This window comes from Bos indicus, chromosome 26 (genome assembly GCF_029378745.1).
Source record: "Bos indicus isolate NIAB-ARS_2022 breed Sahiwal x Tharparkar chromosome 26, NIAB-ARS_B.indTharparkar_mat_pri_1.0, whole genome shotgun sequence".
Taxonomy (NCBI): domain Eukaryota; kingdom Metazoa; phylum Chordata; class Mammalia; order Artiodactyla; family Bovidae; genus Bos; species Bos indicus.
Window position 1 is genome coordinate 51302577 of NC_091785.1, and position 24930 is coordinate 51327506.

Sequence of the window (24930 nt, forward strand, 5' to 3'; positions counted from 1 at the left end):
CACTGAGCTATCCTTATTTCAGCCTCTTTTCTCCACTGAATTTCCTCACTGAGCTATCCTTATTTCAGCCTCTTTTCTCCACTGAATTTCCTCACTGAGCTATCCTTATTCTATTACTGTTTATATCCTTAATTAACGTTTAATTAAGCAGTTGTTTCCTGATCTTCGCCTACGCTGTCTCTCCTTCGAATACCCTGGATCAGCCGGGGCTGGTCCCCAGCAGTGGCCAAAGTACTGGAGTTTCAGCTTCAGTGTCAGTCCTTCCAATGAATATTCAGGACTGATCTCTTTTAGGATGGACTGGTTGGATCTCCTTGCAACCCAAGGGACTCTCAAGAGTCTTCTTCAACACCACAGTTCAAAAGCATCAATTCTTCCGCACTCAGCTTTCTTTATAGTCCAACTCTCATATCCATACATGACTACTGGAAAAACCATAGCCTTGACTAGATGGACCTTTGTTGGCAAAGTAATGTCTCTGCTTTTGAATATGCTATCTAGTTTAGTCATAACTTTTTTTCCCAAGAAATAAGCATCTTTTAATTTCACGGCTGCAATCACTATCTGCAGTGATTTTGGAGCCCCCCAAATAAAGTCAGCCACTGTTTTCACTGTTTCTCCATCTATTGGCCATGAAGTGATGGGACCAGATGCCATGATCTTAGTTTTCTGAATGTTGAGCTTTAAGCCAACCTTTTCAGTCTCCTGTTTCACTTTCATCAAGAGGCTCTTTAGTTCTTCACTTTCATCCATAAGGGTGGTGTCATCTGCATATCTGAGGTTATTGATATTTCTCCCGGCAATCTGGATTCCAGCCTGTGGTTCATCCAGCCCAGAGTTTCTCATGATGTACTCTGCATGTAAGTTAAATAAGCAGGGTGACAATATACAGCCTTGACGTACTCCTTTTCCTATTTGGAACCAGTCTATTGTTCCATGTCCAGTTCTAACTGTTGCTTCCTGACCTGCATACAGATTTCTCAAGAGGCAGTTCAGGTGGTCTGGTATTCCCATCTCTTGCAGAATTTTCCACAGTTCGTGGTGATCTACACAGTCAAAGGTTTTGGCATAGTCAATAAAGCAGAAATAGATGATTTTCTGGAACTCTCTTGCTTTTTTGAAGATCCAACAGATGTTGGCAATTTGGTCTCTGGTTCAATCAGTCTCATTAACATAGCTTAAGAGAACATTTGCGTGAGTAAAAAACATACTGGTTTGTGAAGTCTGTTCTGGGTCTTAGAAACGACCTGAAGACAGAATACATGGCTCATTGACGTGGTTGAAGACAAACATTTCCATAAGAAAATCGGTTACTTCAAGGTTTGAGAAAAGTTAAGTTCAGGTGGACCCAGGTGTTGTTATGGCAACACAGAATTTTAAGAGAAACCTCTTTTTAAATTTGTATAGAGACGAGGAAAAAAATCTAACATTAGTTTGTTTCCTCCTGCCACTTAAGAGAGAGATAAAAAATACCTGACACTCTGTCTCCTCCATTTGGAGACCCCTGGCCTTCCTGCCGGTTACCCTCTCAACATCATTCAAGATGCTCCTATTCTTATTTTTCCTGTGCTTGATAAAACATTCTCAGAGAAATGTTAATATGTTTCACTATGATTATGTACTTTTATTTTCCCTTGTATTTCTTCTTATTTTTGCTTTATGTATCTTTGTTTCTTTGTTGTTAAGGTGTGTAATGGTTTATGATGTCTATCTTCTTTGTGAATTGTACCTTTTATCATTAAAAATATTCATCTTTGTTTCATTTAAAATAAAGAAATAAATTTAAGAAAAAAGAAAAAACACATCAAAGACTTAAATTTAAAAGTTAAATCATAAAACTCTTAGGGAAAACATAGGGATAAATCTTCATGACCTTGACTTAGTGGTTTCTTAGAAATGACACCCAAAGGATAAACAACCAAGAAAAAAGGTGTATTGAGTTTCATCAAAATTAAAAGCTTTTATGCATCAAAGGACAATATCAAGAAAGTGAAAAGGTAACCTTTGGAATAGAAGAAAATATCTGAAAATTATATATCTAATAAGAGTTAAATGTCCAGAAAATGTAAAGAACTCTTACAACGTATCAATGAAAAGATAACCCCGTTCCAAGTTAGGTGGAAGACCTGAATAGACATTTCGCCAAAGAAGATGTGCTGATGGGCAACAAGAGCATGAAACTATGCTCAGCGTCGTCAGCCAGAGAGGAAATGCAAGGCCACAGGGAGACTCCACCGCACACGCACTGCGGGGGCACTAACAAGTGTCAGTGAGGAGACGGAGAAGTCAGAGCCCTCACACTCGGGAGGCAGACATGATGAAGGAGGAAACAGACAGAACAGGCTCCGTCTTGAAAGCAGGACTCCATCTTGGGCCGGACTGTGGACTTTGAGCTCCATGCCCAGTATGCATGGAAACGACATACCACCTGGAAAACCAGGCCCCCGGAAGGAAGAGCCCCAGGGCTCCTACCTAGACTCTCTGTTGCCTAAAAGAATACCCTAATTATCTGTGTAACTGAATAGAATCATAAATTCTATTATGCTTATTGGGTATGACCACAGGCCTATTGATAATTGTCCACTGTTAACTACCTAGGCTTAAGGCGTATGAATCACGGGTTAACTTTGATTGTATCTTTCTTTTCCTTTGTTCAGACTTGTTTCAGGGAATTTGGGGAGGTGGGTTTGGACACGTACACTTAAGGTATATAAAGTTTTCACAAAAACTGGTTGGGGTCCTTGGCTAAGAGTGTTAGGGGAAGCACACTGACTGAAACTGCCCACCCTGGCCAGGCTCTCTAGTAACTAACCCTAACCCTAACCCTAACCATTTGCATGAGTTGTTTTATGACAGGAGGTCCTGGTAAGGAATACGGAACTAAGAAGCCACCACCAAGCAGAAGAGTTCGGGAAAGGTCAAAAGGAGACACCGCGGGTCCGTCCACTTCCCAGAATCCCTCTCGCCGGCATCCATCTTGGCTGAGCCATGCGTGCGCCGCCAGGAAGGACTCTGAGTCAGAATGATCGCTCAGCCAAGATGGATGCCGGCGAGAGGGATTCTGGGAAGTGGATGGACCCGCGGTGTCTCCTTTTGACCTTTCCTGAACTCTTCGGATGGAGAAGGAAATGGCAACCCACTCCAGTGTTCTTGCCTGGGGAATCCCAGGGACAGGGAAGCCTGGTGGGCTGCCGTCTGTGGGGTCGCACAGAGTCGGACACGACTGAAGCGACTTAGCAGCAGCAGAACTCTTTCGAGGAGACTCTGCCTTGGGCCCGCCTGTGTAATGAACCGCGCTCCACTATCTGCGTTGTCCTTCTGAGTTTCTCAAAGTGCGGGGCTACAGCAATGTGAGCAGTGCAGCTGCTCTGGGAGGCAGTCCTCCAGCCTCAGAGGCCGCCTCAGGTCAGCCGTGACACAGCGGTTACATTCCTAGGTGCACACCCAGGAGAAGTGGAAATGTGCATTCATACAGTGACTTGTGCACAAACACCCCCAGCAGCATTATTCACAACACCCGGAAGACACCCGGAAGTGTCCATTAACTGACAGTTGGGAGGGGGGCCCATCCACCCAATGGAATGCTGCTCAGCCGTAAAAGGAAGACAGGCCTGGCACAGACACAGTAGGGATGATCCCTGAACACACGAAGCTCAACGACAGACGGGAAAGCTACGTGCTGCCTGATTCCATTTGTGAGAAACAGGCAGACTCGGCGAATCCGGGGGCAGAGGCCAGGCGAGTGGCGGGGCTGAGAGCAAGGAGAGGGGCTGGGGAGTGACGGCCAGTGGGCACGCGGTTTCCTTTCGGGGTGACAAAGTGTTCGGGAATTAAATGGTGCTGTGAATATACTAAAAGCCACTGCATTTTAGTTTCAGATGGCGAATTTTATGGTATGTTAATTATATCTTGGTAAATTTAATGTTGGGCTTCCCCAGTGGCTCACTGGTAAAGAATCCACCTTCAGTGCAGGAGACGCAGAAGATGGGGGTTCAATCCCTGGGTGCGAAGATCCCCTGGAGGAGGGCATGGCAACCCACTCCAGTATTCTTACCTGGAAAATCCTATGGACAGAGCCTGGCGGGCTACAATCCATGGGGTCGGAAAGAATCGGATACAACTGAAGTGACTGAACGAAGTGCAAACACAAATAATCTTATCTTTGAAAAATTCAACCTCGTATCAAAAGCAGCCTGTCTCTGGCTGTAGTTCACCTCTGCTCCTTCAGTCCCTGGGTCCACCTGCGATTCTTCCCCCGTCACATCTGGTGGATGTGGTCAGTTTCACTTGCAAAAGGGCCCTTCCTGCCATGACCCTGCCCAGCCCTGGCCAGGGCCCCTGCCTGCCCTCCTAGACCGTTTCCCTGCAGTCTCTCCCCTGCCAACCTGAGAGTGAGGGTCACACTGTTCATGTCCTCTCAGGCCCCCTGGGGCTCCTGTCCCCCGGGTGGAGGTCAGTCATCTCCGTGTGCCTTCTCCTGCCCCTGCCCTGCCCCAGCCCCAGGGCCCCCGGCTGCTGCAGGACCAGGCAAGGTTCTCCCACCCCAGGGCCTTTGACACCGGCTCCCTCTGCTCCAGAAGCTTTTCCCTATGACACTCTCCAGCTCCGTTCTTCAGGTCCTTATTACCGAGTCTTCCCTGACCACTCGACTTAGGGTGGCAGCCTCCCTGGGTCTCCTGAAGCCCCCTCCCACTGGTGCAGTGCCCACTCCTAGCGTCCCTGCCTGGACACGTGCTGTCTCCCCTGTGCCCCCACTGTCAGCCTGCACCCGCCGCCGCGCCACCTGGGCTGAGGAATGCCCACTTCAGGTAACTCGCTGGGCACGGAGCTGCCTTTCCAGGTTGTGGCTTGGTGTTGTCCTGGGCACAGGGACCTCGCCCACCTGCACCCTAATGGTGCCAGGCACCCAGAGCTGCACACTTCCCAGTGACCGGGGCAGCCCCTGAGGCCTGTGCAGCCACACCTTCTGCCCAGAGGCATGCTTGTCCAGATGGAGGCACCGCCCGGGGCCGCCCTCCTTGCTCGTACAGGGTAACGGGGGTGTGCGGGGCTGTGCAGCCCAGTGGCTGCCTGTGTGTGCAGCATCACAGGTGCAGCCACTGATGAGTTCTGGGCCCTCATTGGCCCCTTCACCCCAGCCTCTGCCTGTACTGCAGCGGCCCAGCCCCGGGGCGTTCACTTTGGCAGCTGGGCAGGTGGCTCCATGAGGCTCCTTCTCTGCCTCCTGGGCCTTGGGCCCCTTGTGCTCATCCTCCAGGCTGCTCCCCCAGGTGAGTGTCTTGCTCCTGCTCCAGGGGCAGCGCAGATGGGCTGACTTGGGAAGGGTGGGCCTTGCTCGGCCCTGGGTATGGCTGGAATGGGCTCCCATGCCCTGTGCCAGGGGTCCAGCCTCAGTTCTGACATTCGTGACTAATCATGATTCCTGAGATGTTTTACAGTGTAGAATGATTTAAAAATACAGTTTGTTGGTAAAAATACCACCGTGGGTGCTTTGTCTGGGATCTCCTCCAACACTGTCCATCTCACCACCTCCCGTTCCCCACTTTGCCCATCGCCCCCACGCACACCCTGCCACCCCCACGAAGCTTCCAGCATCTGGTCCAAGGGGCTCAGGAGCTCCCCTCCTCCCTCTGTGCAGGGGCCTGGAGCCATGGAGGGTCTGCGAGGTGGGGAGGGGGTCGGGTTTAGCTTTGCTTCCCTCCGTTCCTAACCTTTCTCTCTTGGCCTCTCTGGTCTCCCAGGAGCCCTTCAGTCTTCCTTCTCTGAGTCTCAGACTGATAGCCAGTCTCCTCTCATGTCAAGGAAATCCCCTAAGGCCTCCACGGTGCCAAGCGGTGGCCCCAGCCGGCTTTGCCCTGACCCCACATCCTGACCTGGCTGACTCTCCCTGCCCTTCTCTGGGCTGGGACTGCGGGGGGGATGCTCCTGTTCATAGAGGTGTCCTGCATAAGCTGTGTGTCCCAGCCCTGTCTTCCGGCTGCGGCCTTGTTAGGAAACACACAGGTGCCCTGACACGCCACCCGGGAGAGGCGGGCATTCCTCCAGCTGTCGCCACTGCCGGGCCTTCCTCTCACCGGAGCCAGGGTGGGGCTGGCCCTCACTCTGACCTTGCTGCAGATGGGTTCTGGCCACACGGCTGCCCTGGTCAGGCAGTGAACCCCTTGGGAGGGATTGTATCCTCTGAGTCAGGACAGGGACAGAGGGGATTCTGAATCCTCTCAAGTGTGCAGGCGATTGTGCATACATGTGTGTGAGTGTGCGAGTGTGCACCTGCCATCTCTGGAGAGCTGGGTGAAGGAGCATGAGCAGGTTTTTGGTGGCCTTGATGGGCAGGCAGGGAGGATGGGCCCTCTGCCCTGGGGGCAGTGTAGACAGTGCTGTGCCCTGCTCTGGCCCCTTGCTGCTGGTCCCTCCCACACCTGGGGTCTCTGGATGCTCACCTACCTGCTCCCTCTCCCTGACCCTCACCTGGGCCTGAGCACCATCCCACAAGCCAACCCAGCCTGCCCTCATGAGGTCCCCGTGCTTCCCCAGCCACCTCGAGCCATGTCCTGCCTTTTTCCAGGAGGATCAGGAACCATGAGTCCCTCCCCTCTCCTGCTAGGAAAGCCCTGGGAGGGTGGTCACGGTGGCCTGGTCCTCGCCTGCCCCGTGGTGGGCTCTCAGAGCCCCCTTGTCCTCTGGGGGTGGAGGTGGCAGCCTTGAGGTTTGGAAAGAAGGGCCTGGATGCTGCTTCAGAGGCCCAAGGCCCCAGGGATCCAGACCGAGTTGGGGCAGATGCCCTGGGGCTCCTTCTGCAGCACCTTCATGATGAAGATGCAGGCATCGGGGGTGGGGAGGAGGACCCCAGCATGGCCAGCCCGGAGGCCCCGAAACAGTCAGTGCTGCTGGGGGTGTTAGGAGCTCACTCAGAACAGGTTTGTACTTTTCCCATGAAAGGACCGTGGGCCTCTGGGGGCCTGTTTCTGGGCTCCTGGAAAAACCCCTCTGGTCTGGGGTCAGAGTCTGCATGGCGCTCTTTGACCGGAGTCTGCATCTCCCACAGGAGCAGCCCCTGAGGAGCAGCTGACCATCTTCCTTCACATCAGCCGCTGCAACGGGATCCTGCTGCTCCGCCACCAGGGCCAGCTGGGTACCGCATGCACAGACACCTGGGGCTTCCCGGAGGCCGCGGTGGTCTGCAGGGAGCTGGACTGTGGGGCCCCCTTGGGTGCCCCCAAGGGGGTCCCGGGCCCTGAGATCATGGCTCAGACCTGGCTGCACGGCCTGACCTGCCAGGGCAACGAGTCCTCCATCCAGGAGTGCGCTCTGGGTGCCTGGGGCCCTCGGCCCTGTCCGCACGACTGGGTGCCAGCTGTGATGTGCATGGGTAAGGGCTGCCCCTGCCCCCCATTTCCTCTGATGCCCGCACTGGGGCCTGTGCTGGACCTGGGAATAAGAGGTGACCCTGCAGTCCTGCTCCCACTGGGCAGGGAAGGGGCCCCACCAGCCATGGGTGCGCAGCTATCACAGAAGCACAGGAAGGGCCTGTGGCCTGGGGACCGGGCTCAGAAGCGTCCCAGTGCTCTGAGCAGTGTCCATATGGGCAAGTCGCATCTATGTGGCCCTCAGGCTGATGACTCGAGAGTGGCGATGAGATTCCCGCTCCACAGGTCGGGGAGTCAGGGAGATGCTAGTCCAGCCTGGCTGGTGGAGGGGCGCTCAGAGGCACCCAAAGTTTCAGCAGGGAACCGAGCCTGACACTCTCAGCAGGCAAGCGATTCTCGCCAAACTCCCGACCCCTCGGGGAGTGGGAAGGCTGGGTCTTGGTTGAGTGGTGGTTACACGCGGACGCATTTGCCTATACTCATCAAGCTGTAAGCTCGGAACGTGTGTGTGGAGGAAGACCCGCACGGGGGGGTGGGGGTGGGCTGCAAGGAATTGCATGCAGACCTGGCAGCACTTCCAAGAAGGCTCAGTCAGGGCTGTGGGGTCAGGGATGGGGCTGGGAGTGCCGACTTTCAGAAAAGAGGAATAATCAACAGGAAGTGGGGGTGGGTGCTGGACGAGGGGGGCTGGGGGGCACGGGAGTGAGGGGCAGGGGTCAGAGCATGGTGGTGGGGTTCTCTGTGCCCAAGGCTGAGGTGGGACTGGGATCCTGGACAAGGTGGGGGTCGGGAGTGGCAAGTGGAGTTTATTGGGTGGGGGAGGTGAGCGTCCTGTCCTCCTCTGGTAGAATGTTCGGGGTGGGTGGGGGTGGCAGGGCAGGGGTGGGTGCTGGAAGGCCGGTGCAGGATCTCAGAGGCGAAGCCAGGACTCCCGGGGACTGTTCTGGACACAAAGTGGAGGAGCCAGGCAGGGGGGCCTGGGAGCTCGGCCGTGAGAAACAGGGAGAACCCAGTCCCCAAGGAGCAGGCAGGACCCTGCAGCCTGAGAGGTGAGCCTGCAAGGCTGGTGGCATGGCTGCCTTTCTTCTCTGACACTCACTCCTGCTTTGCAGGGGGTCTGGAGGTGGTGATAAAGCTGGTGGGTGGAAGGAGCCCCTGTGCTGGCGTCCCGGGGCTGCAGCACTCCAACCAGACACTCACCTCCTGTGACCCGCAGTCCCTCGAGGCTGGCACCGTCCTCTGCAAGGAGCTGGGGTGTGGCTCGATGCTGCAGGCCCCCAGCCCCCTGCCAGAGACAGAAGGTCCCAGAAAGGGGCAGCAGTTTGTTGGCTGTGAGGGCTCTGAGCCAACCGTCCTGAACTGCAAGATCGACTGGGCAAACTTCAAGCCTTGTGTCTCGAATGATGAGGTGATCTGCTCGGGTAAGAAGGCCGCTCTCCCATCCTTTAGAGCCCTGTGACCCTTTAGATCCGGCGTCCACGGCCTAACCCCAGTTGACCTGGGGCTGCCCGTAACTTTTGAGGTTCTTGGTCTCTGTGTCCCCTTGTGGGGTTAGCTGGGTGACCTCTCAATGAAGAACTGGTGCCCAATGTTTCATGATTTTAGGAATGCTTCCTGGAGGCCAGGGGAGGAAGAGGACTCTCCCCAGAAATGCCACGGTCCTCCTCCTTGGATTAGGCCTTTCCAGGGTTCTCTAACAGAGGTAGTAGTACTTTCTTCTGAGAGGCTCCTGAGCCATGTAAGTGGTCGCTCTCCTGCTGCACACACACGCTTGAAGGCCTTGCCATCAAAGAATCAGTGCAGGATGGAATTTTGAAAGTGCGTTTCGTGTCTAAAGGAAGAGCTGGATGGTTTAGGGTGCTGCTTTGGGAGGTGAGGTGGGGTGGGAGGAGGCTGGCCTGTGCCCAACCTTGATCTCAGGCGATGGCCCAGGCCCTGCTTGTTCGTGACAGAAGCTCAGCCCCAGTGACCTCAATAAAGAAAGGGGCGGGAGGGATGAGAAAGCACGCCCAGGCTCACCCACGGGGCACAGTGAATGCTGAGGCGTGGCAGGTCTGTGCTCATGGACCTTGGCATCCAGAGCCTCAGCCACAGGAGCAGCAGGAGGAGTAGGTGCAGGGCAGCCGGCTGGTGCCTTTCTCTGCCCTTCTCTCCAGGAGGCGCAACAGTGACCAGCATTGTGGTGCTCAGGGATCACTGTCTCCGGGGGATCACTGTCTCCGGGGGATCACTGTCTCTGGGGGTCCACTGGGCCCTTCATGGGGAGAATCCATCAGAACCTTTAGGGGATTTTTCAACACCCCCCCGCATGAGGAGGGTGCAGCCAGCTTTGAGAATCTCTGGGCTAACTTCAACTGTAATTGGGGCTTATTGGAAACACACCAGACAGCTTCAGAGTTCACTCAACTGCCTGAGCCAACAAAACAGCGCAGGGCTCCCTGGTCTGGATGGGACGAGAAGCTGGCAGCCCAGGTCCCACGCTCCTCGGGAGGCCTACTGGGTGTACCCGTCTCCACCTGCCACCTCAGGGTCACAGGCACTTGCCACCACGCAGTGCTTAGAGGCAGCCTGGCTGTGGGGGGAGGAACACGAACACGGCCGTCTAGGAGGGCCAGGCACAACTGCTCTGTGACCACTGCGGACCAACGCTGTGGCAAGTGAGGGGCTCCAACGGCCGCAGGAAGTTGTAAGAGGGACTGGATGCAAGAAGAGACCACTGTGGGTGTGCGGAGCCCCGGGGGGTCCCTGGGTGGGAGGGAGTACCGATGAACACACTGAGGAGGGAAGGATGGTGTGAACTCTCTGTGCCTACAGGACACATGGAGGCCCGGCTGGTGGGTGGCGAGCACTCCTGTGCTGGGTGCCTGGAGGTGAGGCGTGGCCTGACCTGGGGCACCGTCTGTGACGCTGACCTGGACCTGGCCACTGCCCACGTGGTGTGCCGGGAGCTGCAGTGCGGCGCGGCCGTGTCCACACCCCAGGGCGCCCACTTCGGCCAGGGCCCGGGGCTCGTGTGGGCCGAGGCCTTCCGCTGTGCGGGCAACGAGTCCCTGCTGTTCCACTGCCCTCGGGAGCCGGGGCACCGGTGTGGGCACGGCCAGGATGCGGGGCTCAGGTGCTCAGGTGAGGCCACGGGGGCGGGTGGTCCGAGGCTGGGCCCTGCCCCCTCCCTGCCAGGCCCCTCTGTGCCGCCCCCACCCTCTCGGGGTGCGTCTGGCCCAGCTCCAAGGGGCCTCCGCCAGGAGGTGAGCCCTTCCCCTTGAGGAAGTGCTGCTTCGGGGGGCTGCTGGCAGGAAGGAGAGGGAGCAGGCTTTGGGGACAGAGGGATGTGACCCCAAGGCCGGCACAGAGTCCTGCACACATGTGTGTGCTGGCGCTGCCGCGGAGGCGGGTGGGGAGCTGGCAGAGAAGGGGCCCCGGGAGCCCCACCCCGGGTGTGAAGGGAAGAAACAGCAGGGCCCGCGGGGGCAGCGACGCCGACACCCCTCCCCCTGCAGAGTTCCGGCTGGTCAACGGCAGCAGCGCCTGTGAGGGGCGCGTGGAGCTCCAGGTCCAGGGGGCCTGGGCGCCCCTCTGCGCGGCCCACTGGGACTTGGCAGACGCCACGGTCCTCTGCCACCAGCTGGACTGTGGGAACGCGGTGGCCACACCCCCGGGGGGTCACTTTGGGGGCGGGGCCTCCGCGCCCTGGCCGGACGAGGTGCACTGCGTGGGGACGGAGCCCTACCTGTGGAGCTGCGCCGTGAGCACCCTGGGGGCGCCCGCCTGTGGCCCCGGCGACGCAGCCGCCGCCGTCTGCTCAGGTGGGTCAGCACGAGCGCGGCCGGAGGGGAGGCCGGGAGCGCACAGGGCTGCGCCGGGAGGCGGCGTCCTCGGCCCGGGACGGGCCGGGTGCCACCCGCCGGCGCGCCGCCCTGCAGTGTCCCGCACCCCGCCCCCAGGTCTCCCCGACGCCCTGCGGCTGAGGGACGGACAGAGCCGCTGCGATGGCCGCGTGGAGGTGTCCCTGGACGGGGTGTGGGGCCGCGTCCTGGACGAGGCCTGGGACCTGCGCGGCGCGGCCGTCGTGTGCAGGCAGCTGGGCTGCGGAGCGGCGGAGCGAGCGTACGAGGCGGCGGCGCCCGCGCGCGGGGCGGTGCCCCTGGGGCTGAGCCGCGTGCGCTGTGCGGGCACCGAGCCCCGCCTGACGCGGTGCAACGTGTCGGCGGCCGCGCTGGTGTCCGCGGGGGCGTCGCGGGACGCGGGCGTCGTGTGCTCGGGTGAGTGCGGGCCCAGCCCCCAGGACCCCCTCCCGGGCCCCGCGCCCTGACTCGGCCTCTCCCTCGGCAGGGAGCCTCCAGGTGCGCCTGGCCGCGGGGCCGGGCCGCTGTGCGGGGCGCGTGGAGCTGCTCCACGCGGGCGAGTGGGGCACCGTGTGTGACGACGGCTGGGACCTGCGGGACGCCCAGGTGGTGTGCCGGCAGCTGGGCTGCGGGCACGCGCTCGGCGCCCCGGGGGCCGCGCACTTCGGGGCCGGGGCCGGGCGCATCTGGATGGACGAGCTGGCCTGTGAGGGCCACGAGGCCGCGCTGTGGCGGTGCCCGTCGAGGGGCTGGGGCCGACACGACTGCGGCCACAAGGAGGACGCCGGTGCCCTCTGCTCAGGTGGGTGCTGAGACCCGAGTGCCGTCCCAGGGCCGCTCCTTGGCACTCATCTGGTGGGGGTGGGGGCTCTGCTCGTTCGTCCTGCTTCCGGGGAGAGGGTGTCTAGGCGCTGTCCACTTCACACTTCGCTCGTGGCCGTTCTGGTCTTTCTGTCCTTGGAGGCAGGTTTAACTTCCACTGTGTTTTCAGCTTGCAGCTCTTCCTTCCTCTGTGCTCGGGGCTCCTCAGGCAGCTGCTGGTTCTCGCTGGCGGACAGGCCTCTGCAGGGGGCTGGCTGTTGGCAGGGGTGGGGACTCTGCTGTCCCGATTCCGCCTGGCAGCAGCGGGGTTCCCAGGGGAGATCAGAGGCAGGCAGGCGCTCATGAGGCCCAGGCGTGGAGCGGGCACCGGTCACCCTCACCCCGTGCGTTTGGCTGGCGGAAGGTCAGAGGTCAGCCCAGACCCAGGGCTGGGAGTACACTCGGTGAGGGGCGGGGCCGGGCGGGGGTCTGAGTGGCCGCTTTTATTCTGTCACAGGTGTAATTCCTGCCATTTATTTTCTAAGCTTAGTTTACTTCGTTACGGTCCCGTCAGATGCAATTCATGCCTCAATGCCTCGGTTTATCCCCATGTGTGTATTTTGATGTATTGCGGGCCCTTTTGACTTACTTTTAGAGGGCTGTGTCCTACTCCACTATGTGGTCATATGATAGTCGGCTTAACACACCCCTTGTTCCTGGGCTTTCGCCGCCCCAGGGTGACAAGACACTACTTGGGCGCTGACCAGCCAGGGCCAGTGACACACTCGGAGATCGGGCTAGTTCCTTTTTTGTTGTTGAATTTTTACAGTTGTTTAAAAGGGTTATTCTGTATGTGAGTGATTTCCAGGGACAGGTTTCTACAGTCAGTGGAGTTACTAGGGATTGCAGTGTTAGAGCTGGGGCTTAAATTGGCTCCCTGTGGGCAGCTGCTCCCGTCTTTGGGTGGGGGTGGATGGGGATGTGGGGTGGATGTGAGCTGGATGTCAGATGCCCTAGCTTGGCATGGGTCTTGGTGCTGGGAGCCCCTGGTTTTGGCCTCCTCCTTCAGAGACTGTCTGACCCGAGTGGCTTGTCTTCCAGAGTCAGTGGCCCTGAGGCTGCGAGGTGGCGCCGGGCCCTGTGCTGGGTGGTTGGACGTGTTCCACAACGGAACGTGGGGGGCCGTGTGCAGTAACGCCCTGAAGGACGCCTCCTTGTCCATCATCTGCCAGCAGCTGGGCTGTGGGGAGCGGGGCTGGCTGGAGAACAGGCCGGGGCACACTAGCCTGGGCACCTCCTGGGTGGACAACATCCAGTGCCGCCGGCTGCGGAGCTCCACGCTGTGGCAGTGCCCCTCAGCCCCCTGGCACCCGCACTCTTGCACCCGTGGAGAGGAGGTCTGGATCACCTGTGCAGGTAGGCCCTGCCACCTACTGCAGGTGGGCAGACTCTGGGGGCCCTCGAGGCAGCTTCAGTGTCCTGACAGGTCATCCACAGAGGCTGCCATTCACCCATGTCTGGGGGTGGTGGGCTCACTGGGCTCCACAGGTTCCCTTCTGAGGCTTCTCTGAGCATTTACACCTGGTGAACCGCTATTTAAATCCAACAGGATCGTCAGGGACAGCGACGCAGGATTCCGGGGAGGCCCTCAATTGCTCCTCAATGGGCAGCTGCCCAGGTACCCCTCTCCCCCCGCAACCGGCTCCCCATCCTCTCCCGTCCGGGTCCTGCCCCCCGGTGACCACAGGCCCCTCTTGCAGAGGAGGGCGAGCTGCGCGTGCGCGGGGGTGAGGACCGCTGCTCGGGCCGTGTGGAGCTCTGGCACGCTGGCTCCTGGGGCACCGTGTGTGATGACTCCTGGGACCTGGCGGACGCCGAGGTCGTGTGCCGGCAGCTGGGGTGCGGCCGGGCTGTGGACGCCGTGGCGGGGGCTGCCTTTGGACCAGGCTCGGGGCCCGTGTGGCTGGATGAGGTGGGGTGCCGGGGCAGCGAGGCCTCCCTGTGGGGCTGCCCGGCGCAGCCGTGGGGCCGCGGAGACTGTGGGCATAAGGAGGACGCGGGTGTGCGCTGTGCAGGTGAGTGGTCCAGCGGGGTCCGGCTGCCCCTCCAGGGGTGAGTGATCTGGGGGTGCTCTGTCTGCCCCCTCCATGGGGTGAGCAGACAGGTGGGAGGGATGGGAACCAGTTGAGGACAGGGGGACCTGGTGGGTGGGAGTGTCCTACCCAGGCGGGACTGTTACCGGGGCCGGCGATCCTTCCCACTGCTCTGCTCCCCTGTTCCAAGGAAGCTTCCAAGTGGCTGTGAGGAGTACTGGGGTCTCTGTGGCACAAGAGTCCCACAGTGCAGGGCTTGGGAACTCACCAGGCCCTTTTCCTGCAGCCTTTCCTGACCAGGAGGTGTGGCACACATGGGGTCTGTTTGATATACTTGTGAGTGTGTGAGTGTGATGGGTGGAGCTGTGAATGTGTGAGCGCTGTGTGCCCATGTCCATGTGTAAATTGTGTGTGTGTGTGTATGCGTGTGTGTGCTGGATTCTTGAGCTGCCAACCATGTGGCCTGGTTGGTCCGTGTCCCGTGGGGGCATCCCCAACTTGCTCTGGGTATAAAGGCGGCCGTGCAGGAACCCTGGGGCTCCAGTGGGTGGGGAACTCCACTAGGTCCAGGGCTCAGGACTTTGCAAACCCGAGCGCTGGCAGGTGGGCTCCTGGTGCCGCTGGGCAGCTCAGGACCGACTCAGGCAGGGGCTGCAGCCCCGCTGTCGTCATGCCCCTCCTGTCCTTGCTGGAATGTGGCTGCAGCCCACCTTCGAGAGGTCCCCTCTGCCCATCCTCAGAGTGGTCTTGCTGGGGCAACACCAGGATCTCAGAGGCCCAAGGACAGATGGGCTGCCCCATCTGCCCTCACCTGGAGGCCTGTGTGACTCCCTGAGGACGGGGGAGGAGTGGCTTAGGAAAGCCTGATCTCAAAGAGGGTCTGGCCAGAGCCGGCCCTGGCTGGACACCTTCCTCAGTCTCTTAGCTGGTCTTCCCACCTTCAGCCCTCCCCTGAAGCGCACCCTCAGGGCCCGTGTGGGGTCATGCCCTGTTGCTCTATGGCTCTTCTGCTGGAGCTGGGCTGATGTCCAGGGATCAGCCTGCCTTTCTGGACGTCCTGGCGTTGACCCAGGGCCTGTGCTCCATCTTGGCACAAACCTTTCTCCAACCCCAGCAGAGCCAGCTGCACCTCACCTTTGCTTCAGAGTGATCTGTAGAGTTTTCACGCCAGTCACACACGTGCACACACACCCCTACAACATACACGCACACAACCCCCCACAACATATACACACATGCAACCCCCCCAACATATACACATGTGCACACACACTCCCACAACATACATACATGCACCCCACACAACATATACACATGCACACATACTCCCACAACACACACAAGCACACACACCCCTACAACATACACACGCATGCACACACACACACCCTCACAACACACACACAGGCCCACACACCCCTGCAACATACACGTATATGCACACACACCTCCAAAACATATGCAAACATGCAACCCCCACAACATACACATGTGCACCCCAACATACACACATGTGCACACACACCCCCACAACATACACACACACACACACACCCTCACAACATACACATATGTGCACACACACTTCCACAACATATGCAAACATGCACACCCCCACAAGATACACAAGTGCACCCTCAACATATACACATGTGCACACACACCCCCACAACATACACACATGCACACACACCTCCACAACACACACACACACACACACACCCTCACAACATACACATATGTGCACACACACTCCCACAACATATACATACATGTACACCCCCACAACATATGGACATACACACACACCCCACAACATATACACACCTGCACACACACCCCCACAGCATACACATGCACACACACCCTCACAGCATATACACATGTGCACACACACCCCCAGAACATATGCACACATGCACACACACACACACCCACAGCATGCACAAATGCACACACCCCCTCACATTTACACACATGCACACACCCCCTACATTACACATGTGCACCCCCCAAGATACACACACATGCACACCCCCACAACATATACACACATGCACACACACACCCACAACATATACACACGCACACACACCTCTACGCTGCTCTCCCAAGGGCATCACTGCTGCCTGGCAGAGTCCCCTGAGCTCCCCCCAGGCAGGCCCTCACAGCTCTGTGCCTCTCACACCCAGGGCTTCACCCACAGCATGAACACAGGAGGGCCTTCAGTTGAACACCACACTGAGCATGCTTCTCCCCTCTGAGCATCTCCCTGCAGGACCTGTGGAGCCCAGCCAGGCACCCCTGCCAGCATCACAGGGGACCCTGCCTACCATCATGGCCATCATCATCCTGGGGTCACTGCATGGCCTTGTCTTCAGTGGGCTGGTGGCTAGGATTCTACTTGGGAAGCTGCGGGGCAGGGGTAAGTGTCCTGGGAATTCAAGTGTCCTGGCCCTTAGGAGTGCGCTGGGGATCCAGGCCAGTGAGAAAGGAGACCCAGTGGAGAAAGCAGGAGATGGACACACATGTGCCCCACACAGCGTGGGGGGCAGGGGGAGGGTGTGGAGCTGCTTCAGTAATCCCAGAGGTTCATGTGCTTGCTGACCAGGGCTTCACCCCTGAGGTCTGGAGCCAGTAACTCTCTGCCGTAGGCATCCTGGGTGCTGTGGGGTGCTGAGCAGCACCTTCCCCCCATGCTGTGACAACTGGAAGTGTCTCCAGACACGACCAGCTGTCTACTGGGGGCAAAGCTGCCTGGGTTGAGAACTCCAGGATCAGAGGCAGGTTTGATAGGATGAGGAGCGTTCTTCCAAACCAGCACCAGCCTGTAGGATCTGACAAATGAAGTTTCCTTATTTATGAATTTATTTGTGTAAAAAGTCTTAAAATATAAAGATATTAACTCCTTAGTACTTATACATATAATGAGTCATCTATAGAGAAGAATACTACATAGGAAAAATAAATTTCAGCAAAATTGTAGCGTGGGGAAGGTTTTGCTAACCTGAGTGGTGACTCAGCTCACTCAGTAATTATGACTCTTGTCCACCTGTCTGTGGCAAGTCTTCTTGTGTTGCACTTACACTCTATTCACTGATGATTTCACTCATCTAAAATTGTTCACTTTTGAGATTTTCTGTGGCAGCATTGGAGGATGAGTCAGGCAGTTTTGTTATACTTCAAGTATTTGCATCCTTGTGATAGGAATTCTCCTTTGTGTTATCACCTGTTATGCTTATCCTTGTTCATTTCATGAATTTCCATTTACGTGTAGTTTAAGGAACAGTATTCATTATAGAGAATGGCCTGACTATTGTGTTAGGAGGCCAGGGGGCTAGAGGTGATTTGAAGCCTCCTGTTAGCAGCTGTAAGGGTTCAGTTGGACACAGCCCCTCAGGACGTGTCCCTGTCTCTCAGGTTCTGACAGGGGGTGCACATGGGTGTGATGTCTCAGCCCCTATTCAGTACATTAGCAGAATCAGAGCACCCTGGGTTCAACCAGAGATGCATTAAACTAAGGGTGTGGGGTTGAGTCCCAGCCCAGCCCCACCAGAGCCCTGTGGCTCCCTCACCCTCACGGAGCCATGGTAGAGTTAGGTCAGCCCGTGTTCACACGCGCAGGCGATCAGTGTGAGGTGTTATTACGGGCCCTTCACTGTAACCACCGATAGCTCTAACATGATCACGGTGCCAGTTTTCACCATCCTTTGTAATTAACCGACAGTCTCAGGAAGAGATTCTCAGAATGTGATTATTTGGAACTTGCATGGTAGTGCTGTCCTGGACACTTTCAGAGACTTATCAAGAAGTAGGTAAATGCTTAGAAAGGAAATTGTTACTTAATCACTGACCTTACAAGTTGTCCAGCAAGTTAATAAAAATATAACCATCAGCACTGGGAATCCTCTTACATTTAAGGACAGAAGGATGGAGGCAGGCAAATTCCTGTTGCAAATCTTCCAATATCTGAAGCAAGAGGTAGTTTTATTTATTGCTGTCTGGATTTAGGCTGATGCTCCCAAAGACAAGCAGTGGATGGCATGTTGGTTGTGCAAGCCCCCTGCCGTGGATCTGACCTGGATTCCACATTGTCACCCTGAACCCATCTCTCTGAGTTGTCTGACCCTATGTGGGCACCCAGCTGCCTTTGCAGACTCATAGGTGCAGAGAGCTGCTGACCTGGGACATGACTGGAGTCCACACCTCCATTTGGAGGCAGAGCTGGAGCTGTGAAGGGGCTGGGACAAACAGGAGAGGTGCTGGGGCCGGTGAGGACACTGTGACCTCCGGCCTGGGATAGAAGGGGCCTGGGATAGAAGGGGCCTGTCTGGGGAGGCCTTACAAATAGCTGTGAAAAGAAGAGAAGTGAAAAGCAAAGGACAAAAGGAAAGATATAAACATCTGAATGCAGAGTTCCAAAGAATAGCAAGAAGAGGTAAGAAAGCCTTTTTCAGCAATCAATGCAAAGAAATAGAGGAAAACAACAGAATGGGAAAGATTAGAGATATCTTCAAGAAAATCTGAGATACCAAAGGAACATTTCATGCAAAGATGGGCTCGATAAAGGACAGAAATGGTATGGACCTAACAGAAGCAGAAGATATTAAGAAGAGATGGCAAGAATACACAGAAGAACTGTACAAAAAAGATCTTCACTACCCAGATAATCATGATGGTGTGATCACTCACCTAGAGCCAGACATCCTGGAATGTGAAGTCAAGTGGGCCTTAGAAAGCATCACTACGAACAAAGCTAGTGGAGGTGATGGAATTCCAGTTGAGCTATTCCAAATCCTGAAAGATGATGCTGTGAAAGTGCTGCACTCAATATGCCAGCAAATTTGGAAAACTCAGCAGTGGCCACAGGACTGGAAAAGGTCACTTTTCATTCCAATCCCAAAGAAAGGCAATGCCAAAGAATGCTCAAACTACCGCACAATTGCACTCATCTCACACACTAGTAAAGTAATGCTCAAAATTCTCCAAGCCAGGCTTCAGCAATACGTGAACCGTGAACTTCCTGATGTTCAAGCTGGTTTTAGAAAAGGCAGAGGAACCAGAGATCAAATTGCCAACATCTGCTGGATCATGGAAAAAGCAAGAGAGTTCAAGAAAAACATCTATTTCTGCCTTATTGACTATGCCAAAGCCTTTGACTGTGTGGATCACAATAAACTGTGGAAAATTCTGAAAGAGATGGGAATACCAGACTACCTGATCTGTCTCTTGAGAAATTTGTATGCAGGTCAGGAAGCAACAGTTAGAACTGGACATGGAACAACAGACTGGTTCCAAATAGGAAAAGGAGTATGTCAAGGCTGTATATTGTTACCCTGTTTATTTAACTTATATGCAGAGTACATCCTGAGAAATGCTGGACTGGAAGAAACACAAGCTGGAATCAAGATTGCCGGGAGAAATATCAATCACCTCAGATATGCAGATGACACCACCCTTATGGCAGAAAGTGAAGAGGAACTCAAAAGCCTCTTGATGAAAGTGAAAGTGGAGAGTGAAAAAGTTGGCTTAAAGCTCAACATTCAGAAAATGAAGATCATGGCATCCGGTCCCATCACTTCATGGGAAATAGATGGGGAACCAGTGGAAACAGTGTCAGACTTTATTTTTCTGGGCTCCAAAATCACTACAGATGGTGAGTGCAACCATGAAATTAAAAGACACTTACTCCTTGGAAGGAAAGTGATGACCAACTTAGATAGCATATTCAAAAGCAGAGACATTACTTTGCCAACAAAGGTTCGTCTAGTCAAGGCTATGGTTTTTCCTGTGGTCATGTATGGATGTGAGAGTTGAACTGTGAAGAAGGCTGAGCGCTGAAGAATTGATGCTTTTCAACTGTGGTGTTGGAGAAGACTCTTGAGAGTCCCTTGGACTGCAAGGAGATCCAACCAGTCCATTCTGAAGGAGATCAGCCCTGGGATTTCTTTGGAAGGAATGATGCTAAAGCTGAAACTCCAGTACTTTGGCCACCTCATGTGAAGAGTTGACTCATTGGAAAAGACTCTGATGCTGGGAGGGATTGGGGGCAAGAGGAGAAGGGGACGACAGAGGATGAGATGGCTGGATGGCATCACTGACTCGATGGACGTGAGTCTGAGTGAACTCCGGGAGTTGGTGATGGACAGGGAGGCCTGGCGTGCTGCGATTCATGGGGTCTCAAAGAGTCGGACACGACTGAGCAACTGATCTGATCTGATCTGGGATAGAAGGGCCGGGATAGATAGGGGCGTGGGATAGAAGGGGCCTGGGACAGAAGGGCCGACAGACAGGAGAGGTGCTGTGTGGAGTGAGGTAAAGACACGGTGAGCCCCTGGCCTGGGACAGGTGTCCTCAGCTCCAGGGCCACAAGGGCCCAGAGTGCCGAGGCTGGAATTGGAGACTGATTCGAGGACACTGTTACCTGCAAACATCCGCCTTAATCATGAGGCAGCCCTGGCAGGTTGGGCTGCTCCCCACCCGTATAGAGACTGTTTTTCTTTTTCCAGGACGTCCCGGGGCGGGGTCTCTCAGTGTGCTCCTTTGCAGAATCCCAAGGGCATGAGGAAGTCTCTGAGGTCATCTATGAGCAGATCCTTGAGGAATGGGTGGATTCATGTGGTGCACACCTGAGGCCTGGGACCTGCCTGACTGGTGAGCGTGTGGGCCTTGCACTGTTTTAGGCTGTCATCAGGATGGGGAGGCATAGCCACCATGACCTTCCCCAAAGCCCTCTGCCACTTCTGATGAGACTAATGGCCATGATGCAGCAGGTGGGCAGAGCTTGTCATGAACAGACGGGGCGTGAGTGTCTGGCAGGTGCTGGCAGCCTGATTGTATGTAAAGGCTGCAAGAAGGACAAGGTCTCTGGGGTCAGACAAGGACATGTGCTGAGCAGAGTTAAAGTACAGAGATGTGATGGGGTGGGTCCTGCCTCAGCCCCCAGGTGACAGGGCAGGCCCTCAGGGGCGGGTGGGGACCAATTTGCCAGAAGCAGGGAGGAGCCTTGTGCTCCCAGGGTGGCAGGAGGTCTGAGGGGGATGTTCGGGCAGCAGCAGCAGGGCCAGGCTCCAGGACTCATGGACACACAAGTGTGCACCCCTCCCCCTGCCCATGCAGTGTTCGCTGGCTGCACGCCCTCTTAGCTGTCCTGGGTTCCCCGAGGCCCCTTTGCCCTTAGGAGACCCAGCCAAGCCAGCCAGTCGCCTGGCCCATGAGGACAAGTGATAGAAGGTGCCAACAGGTCAACAAATCTTGACCCATCCCTGGGATCCCACACACTCTGCTCTGGTGGTTAAGGGTTGGGGGGCAGAGCATACCTGGAATCAACCCAGGGGAGTTAAGCACCTGAACCGAAGCTCCTGGGGTGGGTCAGAGAAGCCCAGCACAGAGCCCACCGCCAAGGATGCGCTGGGGTCCGGGCCAGGAGGACTGGTGAGCAGTCATTACAAGTCAGGCAGCCCCTCCCTTACTCGCTTCCTCCAGGACGTGGCCTGAACTCCAGTGAGTCTTTTGGACAAACTGGACCAGGCTGTTCTGGGCAACCCCCTGTGCCTCCGGGTGGGCCCTGCCCAGGCACAGAGTGTGGGAGCCCCTGGGACCTGATGGCTCTGGTAACCCACGCTTCTTCTGGCCCTCAGGTGACCCACCCACAGAGGACACGCCTGTCATGCTGCAGGGAGGTGGCCCCCCGCAGGTGGGACAGGAACCCCCCTTGCAGGCATCCTCGGGGTCCAGCTACGACGATGTGGGCGTGGCGTGCACGGAGCTGTGAGCCCACCGCTCCTTCTCCACCGGCTTTTCTGCCCTGGGGCGCTTCCAGGGTGAGCCTCGGTTTTCCTAGTTTTGACAGATTTGTCTTTGGACGCTTCCTTAACAATCCCCTCCTCTCCTGACGTTAATAAAACTCCCTTGATTTAATAAGAGTCCCGCCTTGCACTTGTGGGAATGGGTTCATTAACCGCAGAATCCCTGGACGGTGCAGATGCCCAGTCCGCGCCTCTGCCGGTTCCCATCCAGCGGTGACGGGTGCCAGGCCTGGGGCTCTCGCCCCCACCACCTCCCCTCTGAGTGGGCGGGCTGGGTCCCAGACGCCGGCGGTGCCCCCGCTCGCACTGTGCCGCTCTTAGGGGGCCACCGCTCCCTTCCGACCCTTCAGCAGAGCCTTGTTCCCAGCACACATGATTTGTGAGGAGTGGGGGTCCGCTTTTTCCCATTGCCCTGATAGTTCTCCATTTTCAGGCGACTTTTATTTTTAATTGAAGGATCATTATTTTTCAATATTGTGATAGTTTCTACTCAGGCAACATTTTTATTCTTACAAACAAGATATTCTTTGAGGAGAATGTGTGAAAGAGGCATCAGAAGAAAGAAATGTTCACCCTGCGGTCAGACTTGCTAACGACTGTCTCCTTAAAAACGCGTGTGAGGGGCTTCCCCGCTGGCTCGGTGGTAAAGAGCCCGTGGGTTCCGTCCCTGATCTGGGAGGCGCCCACTGCCACGCGTTGCGGAGCAGCCAGGCCTGTGCGCCGCAACTCCGGAGCCCGTGCTCGGGAGCTTGGGAACCGCAGCTGCTGGAGCCGGTGCGCCCGGGACACGCGCTCGACAGCAGGAGAGGCCCCCGCAGTGAGAGGCTCGTGCCACAGCTAGAGAAAAGCCCTGCTCTGGCAACCGAGACTCAGCACAGCCCCAAATAGCTAACTAAACAGATAAAATGTAAAAATAATAAAACATATCTAAGAAGACCTGCGGAAGCACTGAGGTATATATTTGTCTCCACTCTGTGTGTGGCGGGATACAGACAGTGAAACGCCAGAGTGGGAGGGGGTATGAAGCCTGTAGCCATGACTGGGGTCCCACCTGGCCCAGAACGGACAGCTTTCACACATCCAGACCTCAAAGCTGTGCGAGCACTGGGAACACACGTGCACACACACATGTACTGCACACTCGGGGCCCTGCCTGCGCTGGGTTCCAGGCCAGGCCTGCGTGCTCATGCCCCCAGGCCCTCATCCCCTCCTCCACGCCGTGCTTTTCAGGCCGTAGACCTGCTATTTTGGTTTCCACTTGCTTTGGTCCTCTTGCATATCTCAGTTCCTTTTTTTCTGGTGGGAGGAGGAATGCTTTTATTGGGACCATGTGGCCTCAGCAGAGGCCAGCTCCTGGGTGTGTGTGTGCGTGCGTGCGCGTGTGTGCAGGGAAAGATGGCAGTCAGGCTCTCTCGCCCCACGGCCTCTTGCTCTCACCCCACGTTTTATAAATGATGATTATATGACAGCTGAGGCCCTCTCGCCCCACAGCCTCTTGCTCTCACCCCACGTTTTGTAAATGATGATTATATGACAGCTGAGGCCCTCTCGCCCCACGGCCTCTTGCTCTCACCCCACGTTTTGTAAATGATGATTATATGACAGCTGAGGTCACTCACAGCACTGCACACGTGGCACCAGGCACTTGCTTGGCCACAGGCTACTTTTGTTCTGAAAGCGTGTATAATTTCCACCTGGAAAACCCTGGCAGGTGTGTGGTGTTGTGTTATATTGTGTCTACTGTTAATGGCTGCCGCACCAGCCGGGAGAGAATAAACGTGTCTGCAGGTCCTCGCATTTTCTCCCCGCCTTTTAGCTTGTCCCTTGCCTACCAGGGGTTTAGTGAACAGTGCACACAGTGAGATACGGCGAGACAGTTGGTGTAGCCAGCAGGATACCCAGCAGGTAGAAAAGCCTGAGGCTTCACTGGATGGAGGAAGCCAGGGGCCACCATATAGCATGTGGTACCATGTGGCTGCGATCCTCTGGGCGTGGGCTCCAGTGGAAGACAGAGAGGCGATGGATGGGCCACTGGCTAGCACTGAAAGTCGTTAGGAGCAGTGAGTTCTCGTTTGCTTGAACAAGGCGGCACGGACTGCTTCTGGCACCCTAGGGTGGATTTTCCTGACTGCCCTGAAGGCGAATGTGGATCGTGCCCTACGAGATGCTGTGCTGGTGCACAGTGTGCAGAGATGCTTGGAACAACTGCTGCTGCTGCTAAGTCGCTTCAGTCGTGTCTGACTCTGTGCGACCCCATAGACGGCAGCCCACCAGGCTCCCCCGTCCCTGGGATTCTCCAGGCAAGAACACTGGAGTGGGTTGCCATTTCCTTCTCCAATGCACCAAAGTGAAAAGTAGAAGTGAAGTCACTCAGTCGTGTCCGACTCCCAGCGACCCCATGGACTGCAGCCCACCAGGCCCCTCCGTCCATGGGATTTTCCAGGCAAGCGTACTGGAGCGGGGTGCCAGGGCCTTCTCCGTTGGAAGAACTAGAGCAGCGTATATTGGAGTTAGAGCAAGGACCCAGCACCTCTGTCAGTGAGGCTGTAGGTGACAGTGGTGGTGAATGTTGTGAGGCTGCAGGTCCCCATCTGGCAGCGAGCCGTGTTGTGCAGCAGGTAGGAAGCGTGAGTAGCCTAGGCCTGGGGGGACATCCTCGAGGGGCTCCCAGTGCGCCTGGGTTCACGACGCATCCACCATATACTCGGTGGTTTGTCGACTTGAATGAGCAGTTTTGGCAAAAGAAGGGGAGGCCCTGGCAGTTTGGCTTCTGCGACTCTGGGATACGGGGGTGGGCCTGGCACCTATGGGGGGTTTTGCGGATCCTTACTGAGAGAAGTCCAGGGACGGCGCGTGAGATGCTATTTTGAAAGTGTGACGGTCCTGAAGGGGGCCCGAGCTGGCAGGGGTCCCCTCGGGGTGACACAGATGCAAACACGGCTGACTTGTGCAAGGACAGATGGTGGACGAGACTTGGCCGTGGAAGGTGAAGGTGCTCCGTGCGCGCTGGGTGGCCCTT

The 24930-nt window shown here is 56.4% G+C and overlaps 1 protein-coding gene across 1 annotated transcript; it reads left to right on the plus strand.

Moving 5' to 3' along the window:
- The first annotated feature begins 10118 nt into the window (after nt 1–10118).
- On the plus strand, nt 10119–22006 carry LOC139180026 (scavenger receptor cysteine-rich domain-containing protein SCART1-like). The gene is made up of 10 exons (XM_070781199.1): nt 10119–10490; nt 10865–11170; nt 11309–11626; nt 11697–12011; nt 13112–13426; nt 13620–13688; nt 13771–14085; nt 16382–16528; nt 20653–20757; nt 21744–22006. The coding sequence occupies exons 1-10, from the start codon at nt 10133–10135 to the stop codon at nt 21875–21877; spliced, it is 2382 nt and encodes a 793-aa protein (XP_070637300.1). The 5' UTR covers nt 10119–10132; the 3' UTR covers nt 21878–22006.
- The last annotated feature ends 2924 nt before the right edge of the window (nt 22007–24930 follow it).